The sequence below is a fragment of the Polyodon spathula genome, chromosome 19, assembly GCF_017654505.1.
Source record: "Polyodon spathula isolate WHYD16114869_AA chromosome 19, ASM1765450v1, whole genome shotgun sequence".
Lineage (NCBI taxonomy): Eukaryota > Metazoa > Chordata > Actinopteri > Acipenseriformes > Polyodontidae > Polyodon > Polyodon spathula.
Window position 1 is genome coordinate 31,109,037 of NC_054552.1, and position 25,656 is coordinate 31,134,692.

The following is a 25,656-nucleotide window of genomic DNA, read 5'->3' on the forward strand; positions in this document are numbered from 1 at the left end:
AACCTGTTAACTAAAACCTGCATTTCATTGTTGATTTAAAGTTCATGAGCTAACCCAAACCAAAGCAAGCTGACTGTTTAAAAGAGCTGCAGAACAGATAAGGTACTGGTATGGCAGCACTAGTTTAAGGAGATAAGAGATTGAGATTGAGATTGAGATGAGTCCAGTGTCAGTAAAGTAGTACCACAGGAATATAACTCACCCTGTGGATTCGGAATAAGCTCTCAACCAAATATCCAGGCAAATTCTGATTACATTTGAGCCAGGGCTTCAGAAAAACACAGTGATCTTGAATGTTCACCATTCTCATTCCAAACCCTTCTGTTGGATTTCAAATTGTTCCTCCAGAGCCAGTAAGTGCTGTGCATATCGGTGCGGTAACCCAGCCCTGCAGCCTAATACAGAAGATGAACAGCAGAGTCAAAATGAATTACATACACTGAAAGAAGCAGGAATGAACCGCAGCAGGGTGTTATGAGCGTACTTTGGGTGACGAAGCACTCAGCTGTGTTTCTTAGTCCAAGCTGACAATATGATTCAATTACACACTAGCAATGAGGCTCTCGGTAAGCTAGCTGGTTCCCCATTAGGAGAAACTTTGCACTTAAGAATAGCATTTATATGGAATGGACAGGGACAGACTGGAAGAACATCACACCGTTGGGACCCCTACAGACTGGTACAGACTCTCGAAAGCTGAGACTCTGTCAGTATGTTGACTGATAACAAGCAAGGACTTGTAGAACATTCTAGAAAGGTACAGATAGATCTATAATGAGAATCACAGGACACATGGAATTTAATCACCGGTACAAGGTTTTATATTATTCAGATGTGTACGATTATTAACAGGGAGTACAGTTTTTACAGTGTTTGCTTCAGAGCAGCATTGATGTTACCAACTAACATTAAATAAAGATATTTGTCTCCTACATACACAATCACCTCTACTATACAAAAAAATTAAAAATCAATCCAGATACAGTATAGCCTTATCTCAGTGCACAGTTACTGTATATACACACACAAAGAATGCAATAACAATGACAGCAGTTTAAAAATAACGTTTAAAAAAATAGTACAGCAAATGAAACAGAACGATGCATTAAATCAGTTCTGTTCAGTGATTCTATAAACGTGACGTGACATTGTACTGGATGGAGATTCGAGAGCTACCACCCTACCCATCATCTATAGTTCTTCTCAGCACCACTGCTGGCGTCCTTTCACATTAAGAATTAAGTATTTATCATATCCCGTTAGCTGTTCAGATCACAGTTTACCTTAATAACAGCCGACGAGCAACACTGGAGACAACAGTTGCAGTTTTTACCCGAGCGACATCCCACATGTTGTGAAGTGGGTCCCTGTGCTGCATAGCCACAAGCTAAGAGATGACAGGCAGACTGGTAAAGAACCGACAAACCCGTTTCTGACGCTTGCACAATATTTACAGAAAGATATCAAGATACCTTAAGTCTCAACGGCTGATGAGAAGAAATTGGACCCTGATGGCCAACGCATTACAAAAGTGCAGTACATTTAAAGATTAAGGTGCCATAATTGGATAATCAAAGTTTCTTGTGTGTGTTCTGCTGAATCCACCATAGCAGCTAAAGAATTAAAGTTATACTACTCTTAGTGGCAAACAGAATTCGTAATACAATTTTTTTATTTTTTTTTAAAACAAACACTACTCAAAATGAAAAACAATAATAGAATTTTGCTTCCTCAGGCCATGTAACAGTTACAATGTCACACGCGTGGGACAGAACTGAAGGCTGTACAGTATCTTAAAAGAATCACATGGTACATGGGGAGTATGTGCCGTTTTCTTGTTTCCAAATGCAGGAGATGCTTCCGAGTGACTAGTGGTAGAAACAGAAGCTGTTTAGTTTTATTATTCCAGCAAACATGATTGGCTTTATAGCTGATTAATTTTATTTATTTATTTATTTATTTATTTTGGGGGGGGGTAGTTGTGTAAAACAAAATGGCTTGGCTGGGATGCTGAGCTTACATAGCTTTTGAAAATGTATCAGATTGTGAATTTACAGTATTAACTGCTTTATGTTATTGAACTACAAGCATTTCTCTCATAAGCCATGCAGATTAAATTTGACACCGGTGTACTTTGTACTTTGAAAGGGTTTGAAAGAATCATCTGGTAACACAATAACATTAAGAACATACTGGACGATCACATTTGTAGGTCACAAGTATTGTGGTCTATATCTCCTCCATTCTGGTGAACTACAGTACAAGTGTGTATTAAAAACACAGTGACATTGAAAACACAGTGGACCAAGTGTTCTGTACAGCATTGAGATCTGCCTCTCCCTTTCATCCTTCCCTAAGGATCGGACACGTGCACTACCCCAAGCTCCAGGGAGCTCTCAGGGTGCTGCTGGGAGTCACTGGGACTGTTTTCCCAGACTTCCAGTGTCTCATGTGTGTCAAAAAACTCTTCAGGCTCCTCTGGAGGCATGGCTGACTGAGCACTGAAGGCTGTTTCTGATTCGCTCTCTCTGTCCTCCAGAAGGATTCCCAGTGACCCCAGAGGATTTGGGTTAGCCCCCTTCCTCTCAAGCCCAGCCAATTGTGTCAGAGGAAGGCCCTGCTGTTCTATATTTTCACTGGCTGTTTGGTCTTTTTGGATGTTAGGCTGGTTGGGGCTGGTGGATTGACTCGTACTAACAACTGGCTGGCCGCTAGGTTGCTGGGGGCTGGATGGATTACTGTCCGTCTGACCGCTCAGTAGACTTGTGTCTACGGGCTGGCAGCTTGTCTGGCTGTTCCCTGTTGGTTGCTTGCTCTGCTGACCCACGTGCGCCTCATCACTGCTCTGTGGGGTCAGGGGCATCTTGTCACTGAAGCTGAAACGAGGAGACGCGTCAGCAGTGGTGGGGGAGGAAGGTCCAGCGCTGGACACTGTGCTGGAGGGGCCACTGCTGTCTGCAGAGAGACAGACACAAAGATAGAGAATGCTAAAGGTGTGCAGTACTAACAGGACCAAACAAATAAATACAACTATATTTCAAGATGTCACATAACAAAAAGAAATTCTAAAATCCTACTGCAAGTAAACGTAAAAAACTAAAATTATCTATTACAGTGCAACAGGGTACTTAAGATAAACATCAGACTGGGTGAGAAAGTCATAAACATTAACAACATCAATATACATCGTGATCAAATACAGACCCAGTGTTTCGGGATGGTACTTACACCAGGCAGGGCGGTCCGAGTGATGGCGCAGGGATAGGGCCGACACAGAGGACGAGAGCACACGCTGTGGGGTGAACGTGTACACTGGTGGTTGGCTCTGAGGATCGAATATATCCGAGAGAGCTGGGAGAACCACAACCACACACACAATGAGATAGATTCATTAACGGCAGTACATGTTCAACACTTGTTTAACAGTCATGTCAAAAAAGACGTATTGACTTGGATTAATTTAATTTCACTCATATAGCACAGCGATATATAAGAGGCCAAGTCAAACAAACAGATTGTAAAATAAACAAGTAAAACAGCTGGAGATGGCGAGAGAGAGAGACAGCGAGGGCAAGGGCGAGATTGGAAATACAAAAGTAGATCCTTTTCTGCTCTTCTCCTATTGATGTTTGTTTAAACATGTGTGTACAGGTTATGTACTAAACTTGTAATGCCAATAAACACCATTTGAACTAAAAGACATAAAGAAAGGGACGAGACTCACCTTTGCTGGCCTTGGAGTGGGAGTCGCCGCCGCTCTCGCACACCGCAGTCAGGAACTCGTTGACCTGCTTGAGGGAGAGCGAGTTGTGCAGTGTCTCCAGAGGGTAGATAGAGGGCACCATCGAGCAGCCTTCGAACCCTGCAGCACAACAGAGACAAAAATACACCCGCCCATCAGGTCACAATATCAAAGGTTTGACCGAATTACTGAAGCTCAAAAACATAAGATACAAGTTGATCAGTCGATGATAAACTAACAGACCGATCAATATCTGATCAGATTGTATGTAGTCTGATTCACTGAGCAAGCAATGCAGTGACTTGCACATTGATCCATCGATCTACCTACCTATCAGTCTGTCTCCGTTTCATTATCTTTCTATAATGAAGGAAATCAAACAAACACTGCATCTGCCTTATCAAAATAGCAATGCCATTTAATTTATCAATTATGAATTTTCTGAAGCCAAATCAATACAAACACACGCATCTAGAGTCTAGACGACATCCAAACAGGGTCATGCCGCTCTGCAGAATACCTGTCATCAAGCATGGCGGGCAAAAAACTATTAAAAAAAACCAAAACAAAATGTGATTGATGAACAGTCATTCAACCAACATGTTGATTTGTTTAGATAACACTTCATTGCATTCGCCCAAACATTTACAGTACAACGTTTGATCCCAGCAACAATGCGACACATACAGCACAAGTCATTCAGAAACAAATCGACCAGCCATAATCCCCAGTCGTCATGAAATCTTACTATCAAAAAGCAAGCCTTAGGGCATCAAGGAAAACCAGTCACTCAAGCTCATGCATTTGCACACAAACACTCGCAGGTGTACAGACTGTTCTCAGGAAATCAAAGGATTTAACAAAACTAATAAAACCGCTCTCAATAAAATTATAAACATTTTTTTTTTTAATTCTCTCTTCTGACTGGATCATTATGCACTTCACTTGTAATCTCCTCTGAGATAGAGAACCAGACACACTGCATTACAGGTGGGATGAAAAACTCTTGCGTCTCCTCCTCTTTATACAGAACATTAGGCGATCGATGGGAGACTGCCGATGCTGTTTGGACAGGACCGAAACAATTCCATTAAACAGATGTAGGTGGGATGCCTCATTTAACAGTGAGTGAGTTCAGCCAGCCTTAAGAAGGGCTCTAAAGCAAAGCCCATCAGCTCAGGGCCAAAACAACTGTTCTTTGCACTCAGGAGGCACTCTGAAGTGGATCTGGGACACCCAATCCTAAAGATGACATCTTTAAACAATGTACTGATTCCTGGGTTTGACTGTCTGTCCCTCACTCCCCGAGAGGGCCAGTCTGTTTAGAGATGCACGGTATGTCTGTGGGTATCATCACGAGAGGAGAGTGTCCCTAGCCAAGAAGCAAAATCAATAAAGTTGGTGTTTTGCTCAGACACAGTATGTAGCAGCACATAGTAAACAGCCATTTCACATCATAGTTTTGCAAAGTCTCTCCAGAGCGGGCGCTTACCTCTGATGCACACAATGCATGCAACTCAACACAACCAACCTCACCAACACACCCTCTGTGTGAGTTTAAAAAAGATAGATAAGCCATGCCTGAACACACTGTGCCAATATCCATTCCACCCACTGCAGATACTGCCAGATTCACTACTCACCGAGCATCAACCCACTATATTCCAAACTGTAGCTAGCGCTCAACCCAAAACCTCCCAGACTGGATTTGCTGCTTGGATCTCAAGCCTGCCAAGTTCCACACTGCAGCCTTCATCTCTAATCACCAAGCTTCTTAAACCCACCGTCTTCCATGGTGCAGGACAGCAGCAAAACCCCTGAGCTTCTCAAACCCACTACCTTCCGGTCTGCAACTTGGCATTCCAGACCATTGAGCTAATTCTACCTAGCAGCTGGGTGTGCTATGTATACTGACTTACACCCCCTACACCACTAACTTAAATATTTTCCCAAAGCAAGAAAAAAAAAAACAGACGTCAATACAAAATCCGTGCCTTGCACTGAGGGTTAACTAGAGGGGGAACGAGCTGCGAGTTTCTGTGGAACAGAGACCCCAGAGGTGGGGGGGGGGGGTCACGATCATGGTTTCCTCAGACTGAGCTGGGCTGGTGTGGTCCCCAGGCAAAGAAAGGATTTTCTGAAGATGCGCAAAAAAAAAGAAATGCTTTATGGGTATCACAGGCAAGCATGCAGTGAGAGAAGAGCGCTGCGCAAAGCAGAGCCAAGCATTGCAGGCCCAGCCTCGGCCAGCAGGGCGGTGCTGTAGGGCTGACCGTAGAGGCACTCGATGGTGTCCTGGCCGGAGATTAACCAGTTGCGGAACAGGCGCAGGTGGTAGGAGCAATGGTGCAGGTGATGGGCCAGCGCCCTGTCCATAGATAGGTGCCGCCCCAGAGCCTGGTCTGTAGAGAACCGCCGCAAGAGCTGGGCAACATGGTGCTCCTCCAGGGCCTCTGGGGAAGAAGAAGTAGAACGAGGGAGGAAGGACAGAAAGGGAGGAGGAGGAGGAGGAGGAGGAGGGACGGAGGGAGAAAGGGCCAGCAATGCAGCATGGTCAGCGCCTGCAACCCATCTCCCCCTCCATCTCTCTCTCCCTCCCTCTATTACTTGAGTGCTTCTCAGACACAGTGGGGCATATTTACAAAAATCTGAAAATCAAAAAGATTGTCTCTTTGATTGTTTCTAAAAAGACAGCTGGATAGATTTTATTGGACCACATGGGATTGAGACCATAAAAAGGGCCTTTTCTCCAAACTGGATTAAAGATGACATTCAAAGACGTCAGACTGATTCAGTACATGCTGGGCCAGTAAAAGCAGTCTCGGAGCTTCGGTCCTGCCGTCGTCCACTCTAATATCTGGATTACTTAGTATTCATTTGACCAATATGGTAGTCATACAGAGGTCATATAGTAGCCAATTAAAAGCCTGACTAAGACAAACAAAGGTCAAGGCTTTGCCCCCACCCATATACTGGTGTTTTGAATCCATCTTTATTAGTTCTGGTACCCTTTTATTTAAATGTTTAAAATGACAGATTTTCCAGGCTGATGAATGAAGTTTCTAACGCTGTTTAAAACAATCTACTCAGAGTTGCCTGTGCCACTGTTACTCCATTACACCCTATCAAACACCCAAAGGAACACCCTCAATAAATCAGAGACCCATCAATCAAAAGAAATGCCAGTTAAGAGACAGCATAAAAAAAGAGCAGGCATCAGGGTTACAAATAAGCAAAAACATTAATGAAGGACAGACGACTTCTTTTTTAAATGGGTGTTAAAACATTTAGGCTGGTAGGCGGGTGATGGTGGTAGACTGTAATTCAGGATGCAATGTTTAATCTCTGGAGTCTCGAGTTCAAATCTGCTTTATGTCTAGGTGGGTAGAAAGACAGACAGGATCATCTTTAAAGACCAGAGGCAGAATCTCAGTAGACTCAATCAGTTCATAAAAGCATTAACACGTTATTAAACACTCTGGGCTTTGCATTTAATGGTTACAAAATTAAAAACTTACTGTTACTACCACTTCTATAACTGAAGAGACGTTGAGATACATGCATAACATAAGCTTTAGAAAAGGGAAAAAAGATATTCAATTCTTTACATGTGAAGAAGTAGCTGCAGATCACCAACGAAAACATCACTATGTGAATAGAACTGGTCGGTTTTAACACCCTGTATTTCATCCTGCAGTGGTCTCGAGTCAATTCATACAGGAGTTAAACTTTATCTAAAGTACTGAAATGACAGGCCTTGAACTAACAGCGTCGCTGGGACAGGCACACATCACTTGCTTTTCCTTAAGAGGAATCTACAGCCATATAGAGCTGAAACGAGATAGTCTAATTCATCAAATAATGATTATTACTATTATGGGTATATTTCTCCAATTAGCGCCACCCCCATAGTAAATGTATTATATGGGCAATGTGCCCACAGTAGAAACTCATGCCCACTACAGTATGTATCTGACCACCTCCATCAGGAATTCTAGCTCACTGGTCACTTTGAGGTGAAAATGAAAAGGCTGCATTTGAGTTAGAGTTCAATCTCAGCTACTCGTTTGTTTAATATGGAATTTCAAATCCTGGTAATGAGTAAACTGAACTGAGCCAAGAGCCTGTCAGGCTGTATTCCTAAAGAAAAAACAACAGCATGCATTTAGGTTTTTTAGTTTTTTAACAAAAAGTGTCACAGTTTTGCTAAGAGGAGGGAACCAGGCATGAGGCGTGAGGGATTTGGTTCCTCGCTTTGCAAAAGGACTAGAAACAAACACATACATGTTTTTGCCTTCATTAAAAACAAAATACATTATAATAATACAAAGAATATTAAGAATGAAACAAAATCACAGAGTAACCCTTTCCCCATTAGCAAGAACTGGGACATGTTCTGTTAAAGTTACAGAAAAAAAAGTGCCCTACACTGAACGGGAGATGCCTCTGCTTGCTTAGCAAGCAGAGATGCCCATTTAGCCAAACTGGCAAAGCTTTCGCTGGCAAACAGATCACAGCATCAATCCACTAAGTTCTCAATATTGTACCGATACATTTGAGGATGCACTCCATCCTCTTAGGAAGCTGTGATCGTGGTTACTTCTAAAAAAGCCATTAAAATGGAGCAACCGGCAAAAATCAGTCATCGATAACAGGGGAAGGGTTAATAATCATCATATATTTTTCAGTAGATGGGTGGGAACCAAAACATCCTGAAATTATATACATGACAGTATGTATATACACATGGTTCATATATATACACACACACATATACATACATATATATATATATATATATATATATATATATATATATATATATATATATATATATATATATATATATATATATACAACAAATCAAAAACAGGTGAGGGTGACAAGTTCTTGAAGGTTACGGACAGAATGTAAAATAATGCAGAGATGATTATCAGAGGGTGAGAATCCAAGCGGATGGGCAGAAAGGTGGGGAGGTAAGAAAACATGAAGGTGGAAGCTCATTACAAAAAAGGGTTTTCCCAGAATCATGCAAGACAAGGGAGGTGGAGGAGTGGAAATATACTTGAAAGAAGCAGACGTACCATTAGTCGGATGCTTTGCAAACGACACAGAAAATCGCTTTACTGCCGGCATAGACAACAACTCTGAGGAAATAAAAAAGGTCACTAGAGTTACCATCTCTTTCACTCTGCACCTGCATTGGGGGGGGGGGGGTAAACAGGGACAGTGTTCAAGGCACAAAGCTTGAGAGGATGGGGGACAAGAATTCCTGGTTTAGTCAGGACTGGTACTGAGGTGGGAGGAGGCAGGGAAGAGGGGAGGATGCCCTAACGTGGATGCTGGGAAGGTGGAGATGCACAGTACTTGGAGAAAACAAAAATAAAATAATAACTATAATAATAATAGCCATGGGGAGGGAACTTAATTAGCCATTTGCTCTCAAACTGGACAGCTAGATCAGTTTTATAGGAGCTTGGTCCCGCAGAGACAGGGAATCCCAGAAACATCTAGAAGATTGATTCACGGTCACCCCATTGCCTGCACAAGACAACATAAAATACAGCCCAGAGGGTGCTGTCATTTCCATTCTCCACTCGAAATACCAGGCCTCTTAAAACTGAAAAAACAGCCATCCTCCACAGCCGAGACATTCCCCACACTCTGAATCACCCCCACACTCGATCCCAGGCTTCTTACCCTCCCCTCTCCTCACATCCAATGCAAAGAGAGGACCTCGACTTTGGTCCTGACCTGTAAGGTTTAGAATCCTTTCGTTTACATCCGATAACAAACATCACACACACAAAACACAGAGCCTATGGTAAAGCATTTCTTGTAGTCTGTGTTAGCACACTTCTAAAGAAAAAGAACAAGGCTTTCTGCTGAAGTCTGATAAGGACAGGCTTTACCAACCTCAAACACTGTGATATTGATCAGGATATTATAAAGCCAATGTGGGAGGTTGTGTTTTTTTTTGTTGTTTTTTTTGTTTAAGGACACCACACAACCTGTATGGAGGTTTTCTAAAATGGCAGCTGCTGCCTAACAATATCCCATTGTGCCGGCACCGTGACCCCTAGTGGTTGTTGTGGTGACGCACAGAAGAACTAGGCCCCAGTGAGCCAGCAGAATTGAAGAGCCACCATAGTTAAAACTGCAGTGGTGCTTGATTTTTGTTGTCAATTTGATGTACAACAGCTCCCCCCAATGGAGGAACCAGGAAACACACTGAAGGGCTACTATATGACAGTCAAAATTATCATTATAAAAAAACAAAACCAAACCACCACCAAGACGGTGTGATCTCCAGAGATTCCATGCCAATTTGAAGAGGTGTTCCATGCAGGTTTGTCACCCTCTCCCTCCCCATGCAGTGGCAGTGTTGTTAGGTGTACAGTTTACAGGAGGTTTCATCCATGCCTGTTAGGTCATGTTGCCATATCGCCAAAAATGATCAGTGTGTAACGAGACAGTCTGGCTCTAAACACAAGGCAGTAAGAATGAGCGTGTGTAACGAGACAGTCTGGCTCTAAATGCAAGACAGTGAGAATGTGGGCAAGCCGAACCTTCACCTTTTGTATTTGGACGGGATGTTTCTGACACCTGGTTGTTGCCTACAGTAATTACACTTGCCTTTGCAATAAGTGGCAAAACCAAGAACCGGGACATTCAACACAAACAGAGTTTAGAGGAAGACATTGTATTCTGTTGAACCCTATCCTTTCCAGACTGAGCAATGCATTTGTGGTTTACTGGATGTCGTTGTCGATGTTGGTAAAAACCAAATAAAGGAACAGTAACAATAATTCATATATAAAAAGTACAATACATCTCACAGCACAGACTAGCAATGATAAACAGACCCCAAACCCCAGGTGCTGCCATTACTGAATACCGTTTTTCTCCACATTGATTAGGGTTTCTTTTTCATCTGAAAGCACACCAAAGGCTGGGACAGTATTTAGCTCACAGCCTCCAAACTGGCATAGAAAAGTACTACACTGCTGCGTTAATTCCTTTGCTCATTTCGGATTACTCTGTGTCACTAAGCAAGCTGGACAGAGAATGGACAAACACATTGAGAGAATGGGAGGACACAATCCTTACACTGGAACGAATGTTAAGTTACCATACAGCAGCGCAGGATTGAGCAGGACTCATGACAGCGCTCTGCAGAACGATCTTGAGATGGACTTGACTCAAAGTTATAGGCAAGCCCTGCAGGGGTGTACGGTTCATGATTTATTTTCAACATCAGGTTTAGTAAATCACATACTTATGATAACTGCAAAGCATCTACATAATGCAGGGTATTCAAAGTTTACTTGTACTGATCTTTACAGTCCATGTAATTTTATAAATATTGGTTGGTTTCATGTTGTATTACTAAATTTAAAAATACATTTTTCTAAAAGAAATAGAGTCAATTCCCTCCCAAATTAAAAAAAAACCATCACAAAACCCCCGGCAAAGAAATAAGCGTGGGAACGTACCGTCTTTATAGGAGAGGTTGCTGGAGAATTTTTTGCGGTGCGTACGAGCGTAGTCCTGCAGGTTGGGGGCGCTAGAGGACCCCCCCAAGACAGTTGTACTGAAGAGCCCTGCGCATTGGGACCCTGTGTAGGAGAACGAGGAATGGGGGGGGGGGGGGGGAGGAGGTTAGATTAGTAACCACATCACAACATGCGGTTGGTTATTCAATCTGTGAATCAGCTTGAACAAGGATAAAGAGTTACACCAGAACACACAGGCAGCATGGTTCAGTGCAGGAAATGTTGTCAAGGGGAAACGTGCCTTTTTACCCTCTGAATATGAAGTGTCTAAGACTTCACATCATTTTATAAGAAAAAGCAAATATCGACTATCTTTACCTTTCACGCAGCAACCTTTTTGTGGCATAACGGATAGACAACGGGAGTTTCAGCTGCAATAGCCAGGGCTATACATGAAGGTAACACCCAGGGGCCACACAAGCAATGCTTTCGAGTTGACAGCCTCATTAAGATAAGAGCCGAGGGGAGTTTTAAAAATGTCAAGAGAGGCTCAAGCATTCATTCACTGGGGGAAACAGAGAGGCCGTCATTCTGAAGGCAAAGGAAAGCTCTGCTGTGCTTCACATACTATAAAACACCTAAGTTCTTTGTACTGTCCCCTTCCAAGAGAATAGCAATCCCAATCTCATATCTAACAAGCCAATTCAGGATACACTTAAAAAGGCAGCTCATCAGTATTAACCCCCCCACCCCCAAGTGAGAATCTCCCACATGGAAATGTATGCAACTGCAGAGGTCTACAGTACGACCTGCTAAAACACCTGCAGCCTTTTAAAAACATTCTACAAACCAGATCAGACACGACTAGAGAAAACCACACTGGCTGTGTGACGAAATCCTGATCCTGTGTTGATGGAAGTACAGAAAACTTGACCGATGGTTCACCCGCACAGATTACTTTACCAAGCAGTAATGACAGAAACACTTTCGTGTAATTTCTGATAATGTAAGAAGAGACCAAACCGATACAAACCTAAGCCGCTCTGTTTCATTTCTGGAGACTGTCGGGAGTAGGAAGGGAAGAGGCGGTAGCCCCCAGACTTGGAAGAAGAGGTTTCAGACAGAACCTGATGAGAAAAAAAGCATGCTAGCAACACTCATCCTCCATCACAGCTGTAGACAGGGTAGAGCACCATGACCAGTATCCTCTGTATGTGCATGTAAAATTAAAATTGTGACACACAGCCTCCTCCAGATCCTGGAACTTTTAGCACAATTGGATAAGTAAAAATAGTTAGTGTGACTGACTGATAGACAGTCTCCAAATTGCTAAATATTTACTAAAGAATGTCCTTTTGCAAATAGACACCCGGGTTTCTCTAGATAAAGTTATTAAGCCACTTTGCAATGTTACTGTGTCTGTATTAAGCTGGGAATATGTTAAAACCTACGTTAGGACCCTTTAATGATCCATGGCGTTAGTCAAAGAATCTTGATCCCCATCATTTGGTGGCTCCACCGCCCACGTTTCATTCTTCTGTGGCAAACGTGTGTTTCAGGGATTAAGCACCCTGTGGATTCATACTGAAAGACCCGATTTGCTGATATGGTAACCCCACATACCTCCATGGAGCCAGCCTTTGGCGTGCGGGTGAGTAGGGACTTCCTGTGGATGCCGATTGGCTCGGAAAGGGGCACCGCCCGGTCCGGTTCATCATGGGACAGATCCTCTATGCTGCCAGGGTCTGTCTGCTTCTCCTCGTTCTGTCAGGGGCAGGACAGGAAGGGGCTGGCATTAATATACAGCTTCTCCACTAAAACAGCACACTGTAGAACTAAGTATTCTGATCCGTCTCTGCCGACTTAAACCTCTCTGGACCAGTATCACCATTATTTAAAAAAAACCAAAAATCATTAAAGCCCTGTTTTCTTTGATAATAAGTTCCATTAGACTACAATTAGACAATTTGTTGTTGCGTCTTTTTGGTTAGAAAGCTCAAAGTGACATATATCACACAGCTGAGTTGCCTTCCTTGCATCCCAGGTGTGCTGTTCCACAGAAACAAATGATTGAAAGCAAGTACTCATAATCCTCCACCCCACCCCCTAGGTAGACTTGCCTCAGCTGAGGCGGGACGGAACCCAAACCCCATGGGTGCGTTCTCCTCCTCCTCACACCCCTTCACCCCGGGGCTGAAGTGCAGCTCCACATGGAATCGCTCCTCCGACGAGGGGTCCTGCACAACAGCACACGATGGCTTAATGACTAGCAGAGGCAGCCGTGCCTCGGCACAAACCACAAGACTGAACCGCAGCTACAAGACAGAGGACTGTCACTCCAACACACCTTGTTGTTATCCTCGTAGATCATGATGACGATCTGGGTCATGTAGTTGAGCTCCGAGACCGCACCCAGGTAATCCATCGCCCTCTTCCACTGCTGGTCATTCAGCTCCTGCCAGACACACAGGGACAGGCAGAGATGTACTTCTACCATATTCTTTTTTTTATTTATTCATAAACATGCAGCCCGATTCAATGACAGACAAGTTTATGGGAAGTACTCAGTTGCAAGGAAATAAACTTGCCTTTTTGACACTTCTTGTAACTGAACTGAACAGACATGCTCCTGCCTCTACCAGCATTATGGGGGTCAACTGCAAGCTGTGCAGTAGTGGAAGGAATCCAAACAAAAACTGTAAATAACTGCAAACAGGTGATCTCTTTTTTTCTGCTTTTTTGTTGTACAAATCTCATCACCATTGGTTCTTAGGTTACCAAATGTTTAAGGGCATTATTATTATCGCAGGACACGTTGGACTGAGACCTCTGCTAGCACTAACGCCAACCTCAAGGGAGTGCACGCTTACATCCAGAAGGCCACCGTAGCGGAAGACACTGAGTAGGGAGTGCACGTGGCTCTCGCTGGTGAAATAAAGCCGTGTCCGCACGTGACGGCCCGGTGACATCACTCCACGAGAGTACCTGAAACACCAATGACAGGAGTCTGTCACAGCTACACCCATACTCTTTTTTTCCCCCAACAATCTGCTCAAAATCAAGACTTGATTTGATTTTGCTGTTCAAGGGAAGTTGCACCTACGACATACAGGGAACAGGAACGAAGGTAACTACTTTGCTTAACACAACAGCAATAGGCTTTTCCACAAAATCAGCCTTGAAGAAAGTTTTCAGAAGCATGAAAAATAATGGCGCAAGCAGAAACATAGCGAATATTACAAAACAAAAACAGTAGAGCATTAAAACGCTAGTTATTAAATATCTGAATTATGTAGATGATAAATGATGCTGAGAGTAGCAGGTTGGCAGATTTCTAGGCATACAGAGAGAGAGAGAGAGAGAGAGAGAGGGGAGAGCAGGCACTCACAGAGGGTGCAGCTTGTTGACAGACTCGTCCTCATGTGTCCTCTGCATGTCCAGCTGGATCTTCTTGATAAGCGGGAGGCAGTAGGTGTAGGCAATGTCCAGCTTCTCCTCCTTGTCGATGCCATACTCCTGTGAGGAGGAGGAGAGGGAGCAAGGCATGAGCAAATCACTAAAAGAGCTCTGCATTCACAACAGCTTACACTGGTGGTGTCTCCTCTCTCAGCAGAACATGTCTAAATCTGCACCACTAATGAAGTGTCCTACCCCAATTCAGGAGTAGGGCAAGAATTTCATTAGTCTCGCTCCACTGCCTACTACGTGCTGAAAAAAAGCAGACCAAATTAGTTGTGTCCCTCCCCCTTCCAGTTTCAATTTTTTTGCTGTTTGCATTCAACGGATTTCAGTGCATTCATAAAGTATATAACAGTAACAGACTCGGTAGGATGCAAACGTGTCGATAATGCATTATTTCAAAGGTCTTTGTGTATCCGAATGCTACAACCTGCGGGATGATGATATCGGCGAGCGCTTTGGACAGTCTGAAGAGCTCCAGCGTGTCCTCCAGCCCCAGGGAGCTGTTGTGCTGCACATCGTACTTGATGCAGTCATAGATGTCGGGGATCTTGCTGATGTCATATCGGCCGCTCTTCATGCGGAAATCTCGCTCCAGCTTGGACCAGCGCTGCAGCATCAGCTCCAGAGTCTCACTATGGTACAGCTGCAGATCTGAGAGGTGGAAGGGAGGCAAGACAATGCATCTCTAATGCCTATGGAACTCCCTAAAAGGTATGCAATAAATTAAAGACATAATATACAGAAGGGACAACCACTCTAAAGCTGCATTCAAGTAAGACTTATTTAAATAGAAAAAACAATTGATCATATTTTTTGTCAACCACTAATATCTCTGATGCAGCAAAAGCACATTGCATTACATCAACATCAATCAAAAAAAGAACATTAGGACGTGCACTATTTACATATGCCATCTACATGCAGGGAATGGAATATGAAAAGGAGAGGAAGCTTCACATCACACATTCGTCCCCCATCGTTTACCTGCAGACTTGGGGTCCTCGAGCCTGGTGCGGATCTGGGATGTGAGGCTCTGGATGAGTGCATAGACTCGGTCACAGGTCTGCACTGGGTTCCCAACGAGCTTCATGGAGTTCAGCACGGATGTACTGCCAGTGGGGGACAGCTGCAAAAAGTGCAAAACATGCGTCTGCATATACAGTGCCTCTGCAGGAAACATATAGTTTTGTAATTTATTTATTACTATTTGTTACATCTAAACCTCACCCCTATCTTTTACATTACAATGTACTGCACCATTTGTTTCAAAGACCCTGATTAGCACTAAACTAAAACTCAGCTCCCATGAAATCATCAACAGCCCATACTTTACATTCATGAATACTGCAGACAATTCTTATTATTATTTTTTTTTATTTTATTTTTTTTTTCTTGGCTTGGTATAGAAGTGATTACTAATACAAAAATAAATAAATAAATAAATAAATAATAAAAATAAATAAAAAACCTCAAAACAAGCATTTTACAGAAATACCAGCACTGGCTGTACAGTTACCCTGTCGAAGTCCTCCTCGGTGAAGTCCTGGTCCTTCTGCATGATCTCATGGAGCCGCGCCTTCACCCGATGCTGGCAGCCGCTGAGCGAGTCGCGGTCACTGTCCAGCAGCCCGTTCATATTGGCACTCTTGACCATCTGGACGAGGATGGGGGTCAGCTCCCCCTCCAGAGCCAGCAGCCCCTGCAACAAAGAGAGAGCCCAGTGAGGTCACTATCCACAAACAAGGAGATCAGCCTGAATTTCTAGCTTCACAAATGAAAAACTAGCTCTGGTGCAACCGCAATGTATTTTTTTGAAATGCAGAAGCTGCTGTGCATGAAGTCATAATTGCTGCAGACTCCATTAAGCTTCTGCATTCAAGGTGCATGCATATATATATATATATATATATATATATATATATATATATATATATATATATATAAACGTATTTATTTTTTTGTGCGTTTACTTTGGCAAAGGCTGCTGCTGTCATCTGCACCCTCCCCTCGTCAGAGGCGTAGATCTTGAGGTCGTGTCGGTAAGTGCTGTGCAGTCTGAGTAGCCCACAGCCTGGAAACCCTGCATAGTCGCCTAGAGTGAGAACAGCACAGCGTTAGTGTCGCTCTGTACAGGACGGTGCAGCCTGTGGACTGGGAAACCCGCAATGCTCACCTAGAGTTCAAAATGAAACTGCGTTAGTCCATAAGCTATTTTATAGCCGAGGCCTAAACTTACCCACCTAAAATGCTTGTTTAAAGGCGTACCCAGATCTATCCAGAGTTAGCCCTTATATAACACAAAGAAAAACAGCTTCTGTAACATGTATTATAAGGCAAGAAGGCATTACAAAAATGTTCAGTTACTGTTAAAAACAAAACTATAAAAAAGAAAAAAGTTGCTTGCATGCTCACGTCCATTATGATCAAACCCTAACGCAGAAAAAAGAGCCAGCCAGTCAGAGCTCAGGAATCCATCCATTACATCCAGCAGTCAGAGAAATCATATTAGCAGACAGCAGGATACAATAAAAGGGGGACCTTCAGATACTTCCTCTTTGTTAAAAAAACAAAAAAATGATTTCAAATCTGAAACACAGTTTACAGAAAAAGGCTCTAGGAGTTTCTAGCTGAACGAGTATCAAAATCAATAGTGTACAATCCAGAGGCTGCGCTTTTTGAACGGTGTGGGTCCCACTCTGAACTTGTTTCAGCTACAGGGCACTACACGTTTGGGAAGAGTAATCTCAGAGTCAAGAATCAAGACCCAAATTCAAACATCTGTTCCTGGAGATTTACTGAGGCTAAGTAACAGTTTGTATTTATATTTTGTGGGGTGGGGGGGTGGGGGGGCATTGATTCAACATAACATATTCTGCATCAAGAATAATACAAATCAAAGAAATCCCAACAAAAGGAATCCCAAAAAGGACAGGCACCAAGCTGTAAGAGTTTTCCTGTCTGTCCCACAGAGTGGAGGAAGATATTTCTGCACACCCAGAGTTGTTAGTCTAATGGATGTGTTAGGGTGCAGAAGGGGGGTTTAGTGGGGTGAAAGCAGCAAGGCTACGGGCCAGAGTTAATACGAAGAGGAAAGGTCTCCAAAGCCCTTCTTACCACAGTCAATAGGAGACTCGCAGCCAATGGCTCTGCCGCTACCATCTAGTTAACGAGTCAAAAAGGCAAGAGGGAAGAAAATAATTAAAAGGAAACTGCCACTTCAGACTGCAATCCCTTTAACGCAAAAAAGGAGACCAGTGCAGGATCACCAGTATCACTGTCTGGAAAGATCACATTTCACTTGTCATGCTATCCTGTGAAAATAAGCTTCACTCTTAACCCTTTGCAGTCCGTTTATTCAGCGCTTGTCAGGCGCGTCGGGTCCAGTTTATTTTCACACGCGCCGTTTATTTTACACACGCTGTTCCCCCAGAGTAAAACAGGACACTCAGTACTGTATCTCCAGCCAAGCCCCACCCTTTGTTCGCTGTATTTTTTACATACCTCTTTATAGACGTGCATACTGATAAATCCTCTCCTGATCACTCGTTTTATCACCAAACTCCTGAATAATGAGATCCAAGTAATTATTTTATTACTATAACATCTCCAAAAGGCTCTGCAAATGTCCGTGATATTCTTTGAGCGCTGGATGCAGAAGCAGCTACCTCCTTTGTTATGTCCATGTTATCTCTGTAGTGGATGGGGTCCTTTCAGATATGCCCTATCGGTCTCACTCTGCCGTTGAAAGGTTTTCTCGGTTTTTTCAGGATGATGTCGGACAGGGTCCGGTATCGGAAGGGAAAGGGAAAATTGTAATGTCAGACCTGGTCCGACATAGGACTGCAAAGGGTTAAAGAAACACCTCCAAGATTGTGTTTTTTTTTTTTTTTTTTTTTTTTTTTAATATACACATTTCTTATTTTTGTCTTGCTGTCTCTCCCCCATTCATACTAGAAACGTGGATTACAGGTTTAATTTCTTGTTTAGCCACAGTGTATAGGTGACAAGCTCAGGTGAGGTGTGTCTTATTAAACCAGGACTGAAAAGTGCTGTGCAATGGGAGCCTTATTTCCACCTGTGCTGTGCTTAGAGGAATGCAGTAACTGTGTGTCAGCAGATCTGTACCTTGCCCTCCCGGGTACATGCATCTGAATGCTCTGCCCAGCTCCTCTGCTTGTACTCTGCCAGCCGGGGTCAGCTCGCCTCCCCACTTCAAAACAAGCAACAGAGACGGACCCTCCTTCCGAGAATCTGCAGGAGAAGACAATACATTGTTCTCAGAGTATTCTGTATGGGGTGGATCACCTTTAAAACAGTACTAGGCATCTTTAATAACGTCTAATCAAGGAAAAAGGCAGCACTAACGCCGCATTGTTATGGGAGACAGAACTGGATATCACAAACACACACACATACCTTCCTCCTCACTGGAGGTTTTGGGTTGCCCGTGAGGCAGATAGGTTAGCTGCACCTTCCTGTTTATCCCAGAGAAATGGCCGTACCTGCAAACAGCAGCAAGAAAAAGTTAAATCTGGAATGGCTCAATATTTCTCAAACCCTCATGCACACAGATTGTGCTTCCTATTTATTAACTGTGTAGTACATTAGAAAAACAGGCAAGCGTGTAAGACAACGCAGAACACAGGTAGAGACCCCACTCGAAATCAAAAAAGACAGTACAACATATCAGCACGGCACACAGGTAACGGGGGGCAGGGGTTAAACCTCAACTAGTCGACACAGCAAGACGGGAAGACACGGCACAGAGGATTTGATTGATCTGAAGAGAACTGCACACGGAGATGACAAAACGAGTGATCAGGAGAGGATTTATCAGTATGCACGTCTTAAAGAGGCATGTGAAAAATACAGTGAACAAGGGGTGGGGCTTGGCTGGAGATGCACTACTGATGTCCTTTTGCCATGCACTGCCTTTTAAACCTCTTTTACTCTGAAAAAAAAAGAAAATTTAAACAGCGCGTGTAAAATAAACAGAGCGTGTGAAAATAAATTGGACCCGACGAGCCTGATAAGCACTGAATAAATGGGCCACTAAGGGTTAACCTGGATGTGCCCCTTCCCTGCGCTTCACTGAATTAATGACACCATTGAGGTAATGACCTCCCCCCCCTGAGGTGCCCTAAAATATTTACTGACAACCCAGGGAGTTAGAAGATGATTAGGATTAGACAGCAAGTACAGGCGACGGGTTGCTGTTCCGATGGAAGTGAAGTGGTTGCTTGGTTGGGATTATAATGCCAGTAACAAAAAGACAAAACCTTTTACTCCTGTCAAAAACAACAGGGGTGAGGAGAGAGTACTGATAGTCATTCACAGTCGACTGCCTTCAGAAAGAGAAAGGAAGAGAGGAAAAAAGATGGAAACAGTCAGCCAGCTCTAACGAAATGCAAACACACATGAACCATGGAGGACTAGGAACTAGTGGTAGCACGTCTGTAAAACATGGCAACACATTAGCAAGCACATTACAGACAAATTGCAAAGCCAGTGTAGTAAACTGGCATAAGCAACAAAGTGCAGATAATCACAGTAATGGTAAGCGAACCTGAACTGCAGTCGTCTATATTTTGCTACAGTTTCCGATAGGGTTCAGAATTCCTTTCGCTATTCCCAATCCCATTCTGACACTTACATCTCCAGCACAGTTTTCAGCTGCTCCAGTTTGGATTTCTTCTCCTCGATCTCGCAGTCGTTGTGCTGGCCCAGTTCAGCCAACAGCTGCCGAGCGATGTCCAGCACCTCCTGAAGAAGGACGGAATAGAAGGTATGAACGCGTGGGTGTGGTGAACAAGCCCATGGTCGAGCAGCGATGATGATCTTCATACCATATGAGCGACTGCACCACCCCCTCCCTCTCCTGCCCGGTCTCACCTGCAACTGTTTTGGCTTCTTCAGCTTCAGTTTCCCAGTCTTGTACCCCTCGTATTTCTCAAACAGATCGAAGAACCTGAAAGAAAGCCAAACGTGACTAGAATTCATTTTGGACAGACGGCACGTGTTAACATACAGCACTAAGATAAGACAGGAGATTGAGGTCCCGCCAGGACTAAGAGTTAAAAAAAACAAACCCACCAAATCTGAAGAGAATTAAAACAACTCACATTGGGTTCCTGACTTCCATCTTCATTTTCTGTTTGGGGGTTCGATCTCCATGTCGAATGATTGCAATAACACAGCGCAGCTCCATCCTGAGGGAGGAGACGTGAATCAGCGCATCCTGCTTTGTATTTACAGCATCTCTCCAATGATGGGACACATCCTACTACTAGTTTAAAACAAGCAATCTTGCACTCTTGGTTACTTCACCTGGATAGTGAATTTTTCCCCACCCTTTCAGGACCCTGTATGTAACCACCCAGCTGCTTTCCCTATTGACTGACATGCTTTACAACCACTAAGATACTTTAAACCCAATGACACTCCTGGAAAGCAAGGCAAACAAATTGAGACCTTAATGCCGTACCAAATGGCATCTTTTTTAAAGAAAATACATTTGCTACAGTGTGTACTTATTTAAAGAATGCACATTTGAGAACCGTATAGGAGAACGGAAGTGTATGACAGCTAGGACTTCTGAAACGACTGTGTTAGATCCAATCCCTTTTAATACACCGCGACACCTTCCCATCCCCAGAGCTGCTGCTCACATGGTTCCTGATGTGGTGGGGACAATAGGAACATCCTCCGCTTCTGTAGGGATGGACCAGGGAATGTGGAACTGGGGAGCCAGCTCCCGCATCATTATATTCCTGCCAGAAACAAGAAGAAGCAGGTTTTTTTCCCCCCCAAATATGATGGCAATCTCACCTCCCGTTTCACTATTTATCATTTACATTGACGTAAGAGCGTAGAACACAGTCACAATTACTTTTTTTTTTTCTAAAGAGGGACTAACCGAGTACATTAACTGATGCGATGGCATCTCCTGTTGTATGCATATTGCGACTTAAATTTCTACACCCACAGCGAAACAAAGCTGTCCCGCCACACACCGATGCAGAGCATGTGCAGCCTGTACAGCTCCTTCCCCAGAGGAGGAGAGCCACACATACCCCAGGATCTTGGCACAGTCATCGTAGTACTTCATGGAGTTCTTCACAAAGCTGAACCCGTTCACATCGCAGACGTAAGAGTGATCGTTGGCACGCAGCAGGTCAAATCCACACACTGTTTGCTGTGACCAGGACATGTGGTGGGACAATCAGAACCAGTTAGCAAACAGAATCTGACAAAACACACAACTGAAGGGCACGACTGCTAGATAACTGAACAGGGCCGCTGAAAGCATGAACCAGCAACATCACTGCAGAATAGAGTGCATTATAGATATGACTGCAATTAAATACAAAGACATTACCTTCATTACAAGCGTAAATATTGAATTCATAATAAAAACATTTGACTCACTTTAAACGCCATGCAGACCTTACGAGCAACAAGTTTCTCCATGGCAGTGAGCATGACGGGGTAGCGGATCTCCTTCCCTTCACTGTCTCGTTCCACCTTTCCATCCAGTGCAGGAGACTTGCGTGCCTCTGCGTGGGCATAGTTAGGCCCCACTGTGTAGACCTGGCGAGAAGAATCCCACCCAAGAAAAAGACCCATACAATTAGAATTACAAAAGACTCACCATAGTCCAGGTTTCATTAGAAACACTGATTTCCTTTGTATTTTGTGTTCAGACTGTACACAGATCTTGATGATGTTGCAGTGTATTTAACCAGAGTGGATCCAGCAGTACTGTACCTTCACGTCAGTTCCGTCGGTCGGCATGAATTCCTCGTAGATATAGGAGCCGGTCTTCCTCACGCTGCTCTCCGGGGAATACACACTGCTGCGGCTCCCGATCTACACAGGGAGGAGCACATGCTGCATGTTAATGCATTAGACAGGGAACCACAAATTAGACATACAAGCAACATCGTTCCGAGGGAATCAGTACTGTTTCATTAAATGTTTTACTTTACACAATAATAATATTGTAAATCAAATATTTCCATCAATGACCTTGGACAGACAAGCTGTTGGAGAGAACAATATTGCTCTTAGGTCGTAAGAGACAGCTAGACACAGAGCGAGAGGCGACTGGGAACAAGAGCGAGTGAGAGCGAGAGCCCCAGCAGACGCCAGGGAGAGCCCACCTTTCTGAAGAGCCGCTGGCTGCCGCCCCCGGCGGAGGTGGGGTAGTAGATGTACACATTGTGGTCTTCAGCGCTGACTGGCTTCTCTACAAAGGGCTTCTGGAAAACCTCTCCATTCACCTCCACGTGGTCCTCTCCTTCAACCAGGTTACACTCTGAGCAGGGAAATACAGGGAGCGAGATTCACAGCAATATCCCAGGCATGTCTCAATGAATCATTTTATCCACTGCTTTAGTGCATTCACAGTAAAAAAAAAAAAAATATTGGAAGGGACACCAAAATAAATCTCGGGTTACACTGAACAGCACTGACCTTCTGGTTTGTCTGGGTCCCGGTTCAGTACGGCATAGCGTGGCAAGTCAATCCCTTCTTCCTGCAAGATCCGGTACACCTCCCTCCTGCAGAGGAGGGGTTCAAATAACTAAATAAAAGGGATACCAAACTGTTCACAAGTAACATGACACAAACAGAACAACAAGGATGAGTACATGCAGTAGTCCGTCACATATCCCACTGTGGTGGCACCAGAGTAATATAAAAAGTCAAATAAATGAATCCTGTTTTAAATATCACATACACAGCTGTAAGAATTACTATATTCACACAATTATCGTTTTCAGATTCAGCTTTTATTAGGGAGCTCCCCTAAGTCCCTTGTTTAGAAAGATACACGGTATTGATGCTTGTGACAGAGTAGCTGTGTGGGTGCGTGCATTCGCTGCTGAGTGACAGGCAGGAGATCGAGATGGGGGTTGAAGTTGATACGCCCCCCGCAGGCGAACTGAATGTATTTACATATCAACACACTGAACAGCTCACGTGACACTACCAGCAATGGCAGCGCACGGACCACATACAACACAGTGTATGAAAGCTTTGGTGAGATCTACAATATCTGAACTAATCTTCTCTGTTCAATAATAAACGAATTCTGGCTACTCGCCCAGCTGTCGGGACAGTGGCAAAATTCATAGGTTTATGAAAAAAAAAAAAAACTTCAACTGAAAGCACAACTCGCTTTCCTGTAGCCATTTTACATTAGCGCTGCAGAAGAGCATGTTCATGGGGGATAAACAGTTGGGGCGGATATGTGACTGGCAGATACACAAAAGATTACCATATTACTCTTCCAAAAAAAAAAAAAAAAAAAAAAAAAAAAAAAAGAGAGAGTAGCCTCTATACCACTGTACCATGCAGAGTCCCAGTCCCTTAGCTCTAACCACTATGCCACACTACCCCTCAGTCACTTAGCCTCAACCATTAGGACACACTGCATCCTAGACCCTCAGCTCTGACAAGCAGGCAACACTACAGCACTATGTGATGCTGGATTCCAGTACCTGTCCTGAATGAAGTACTGCATATTCAGGTCATTGATGAGAAGTGGGTTCCTCAGTTTTGCATAACTCACTGCTTTGTCCAGAGGGAAGCCTGCATACATACAAATAACAATAATAATAATGTATCTACACATCCTTTTCACAAAAAGCAAACATGGTGATGACCATGTAAAGCAGCCAGTTATGGGTGGTAGTTTGTATTTTTCTTAAATCTGTTTGCTGCTGCAACTGGAAGATGACACACACAATTTCAAGTATTGGTTTCCAGAAATGAAGGTACTTTGCCCAATAAGGTAATATCTGCATGCTGCGGTTCCATCAGCAGAGCACGGAAAACAGAATGCAGTTTTGCAAACAAACACATCACCCTACCTTTGGAGTGGAAGGAGATGAGGCAGTCGCACAGCGGCCAGTTGTCAACGGGCTCATTGAGAATCACGTCCTCAGGGAAGATCACCACAGTGATGTACTCGAACTTACAGAGCCGCTCCAAGATCTGAGTCATCGGCTTCGACTTGGACTTCTTCGTCATGGAACAGATCCCCACCACGATCTGTCTCTCAGGGGGCTGAGAGAGGAGAACAAGGAGGACCATGGTTCAGTTCCCACAAGCTACCCGAACCAAGAAGAACTCAACATGAACCAACCACATTCCAACTGCTGCCCATCACTCCAGCTACTGAGCTACTCACACAGACTATCTTCCACATGTCAGCCTACCGTTCCAACCACCGAGCTACTACCACCCTTCACTACCTTCCACACTCCAGCTCAGTACTCTAACCACTGAGCCACTTGCACCCACTACCTTCCACACTAAACCCTAGAACTCAATCCATGTGCAACTCCAACCTGCAGACTAGCACTCTAACCACTGGGCTTCTCAGATCCTGCTGGCATGAAAGACAGGCAATTCATTTTTTTGAATATTTCCCTCAGTTTCCAAGAACAAAAACATAGATGATCATCATCTGACCGGTGTGATGACCGAGGAGCCAAATTAGTGCGGGAAAGGATCTGAATATCCAGAACAGACAAGAAATAGGAAAATGAAGCCCTGTGTTACCCCTCATGCTTCTGATCTTCCCTCTGTTGCTTTAAGGATTAAAGAGCACAGACATGAGTCACACAGTCCTTTCCTGATTGTATGTTTTCTTTCAATCCACTTGCTTTTCTGATTCAGAAGGTTACTGCTTTCCAGACCCCTGACATCCTTATTTCTTCCTTAACCTTGATATACTGACTACAATGTCTAGACAGCGACAGCAGCACACACGAAAACGAGAACACAATAAAATAGGGAAAAAAACATTACAAAAATAAAAGAAACACATACATCCTTCAGAACATCAAAAATAAGCAAGGACGCCGTTTAGAATTTTTGTTTTCTTTTTCATGCACTAATTCCCTCCTCTCCCATTTCACTTTGCCTCATTTCTCAGAGTCTCCCTTT

At 43.7% G+C, this 25,656-nt stretch overlaps 1 protein-coding gene across 11 annotated transcripts in view; it reads right to left on the reverse strand.

The window, feature by feature from the left end:
* Positions 1-1,967: 1,967 nt before the first annotated feature.
* Positions 1,968-25,656, reverse strand: part of LOC121294499 (inositol hexakisphosphate and diphosphoinositol-pentakisphosphate kinase 2-like) — a 29,753-nt gene continuing 6,064 nt past the window's right edge. For 3 of the 11 annotated variants that reach the window (XM_041218261.1, XM_041218260.1, XM_041218262.1), the window contains 30 exons: positions 24,576-24,771; positions 24,204-24,294; positions 23,176-23,261; positions 22,863-23,017; positions 22,468-22,569; positions 22,129-22,290; positions 21,774-21,895; positions 21,369-21,470; positions 20,823-20,909; positions 20,593-20,668; positions 20,354-20,463; positions 19,117-19,202; positions 18,826-18,951; positions 17,815-17,859; positions 16,671-16,792; positions 16,217-16,399; positions 15,685-15,826; positions 15,128-15,351; positions 14,627-14,754; positions 14,109-14,223; positions 13,586-13,693; positions 13,359-13,475; positions 12,862-13,002; positions 12,272-12,365; positions 11,239-11,361; positions 8,827-8,889; positions 6,016-6,195; positions 3,725-3,862; positions 3,229-3,351; positions 1,968-2,955 (listed from right to left, as the gene is read on the reverse strand). In XM_041218261.1, the coding sequence (XP_041074195.1) occupies positions 2,354-2,955; positions 3,229-3,351; positions 3,725-3,862; positions 6,016-6,195; positions 8,827-8,889; positions 11,239-11,361; positions 12,272-12,365; positions 12,862-13,002; positions 13,359-13,475; positions 13,586-13,693; positions 14,109-14,223; positions 14,627-14,754; positions 15,128-15,351; positions 15,685-15,826; positions 16,217-16,399; positions 16,671-16,792; positions 17,815-17,859; positions 18,826-18,951; positions 19,117-19,202; positions 20,354-20,463; positions 20,593-20,668; positions 20,823-20,909; positions 21,369-21,470; positions 21,774-21,895; positions 22,129-22,290; positions 22,468-22,569; positions 22,863-23,017; positions 23,176-23,261; positions 24,204-24,294; positions 24,576-24,771 (4,149 nt within the window). In that variant the 3' untranslated portion in view covers positions 1,968-2,353. The remainder of the gene's footprint in view (positions 2,956-3,228; positions 3,352-3,724; positions 3,863-6,015; positions 6,196-8,826; positions 8,890-11,238; positions 11,362-12,271; positions 12,366-12,861; positions 13,003-13,358; positions 13,476-13,585; positions 13,694-14,108; positions 14,224-14,626; positions 14,755-15,127; positions 15,352-15,684; positions 15,827-16,216; positions 16,400-16,670; positions 16,793-17,814; positions 17,860-18,825; positions 18,952-19,116; positions 19,203-20,353; positions 20,464-20,592; positions 20,669-20,822; positions 20,910-21,368; positions 21,471-21,773; positions 21,896-22,128; positions 22,291-22,467; positions 22,570-22,862; positions 23,018-23,175; positions 23,262-24,203; positions 24,295-24,575; positions 24,772-25,656) is intronic. The other 8 variants (XM_041218264.1, XM_041218263.1, XM_041218265.1 and 5 more) reach the window with 8 other exon arrangements.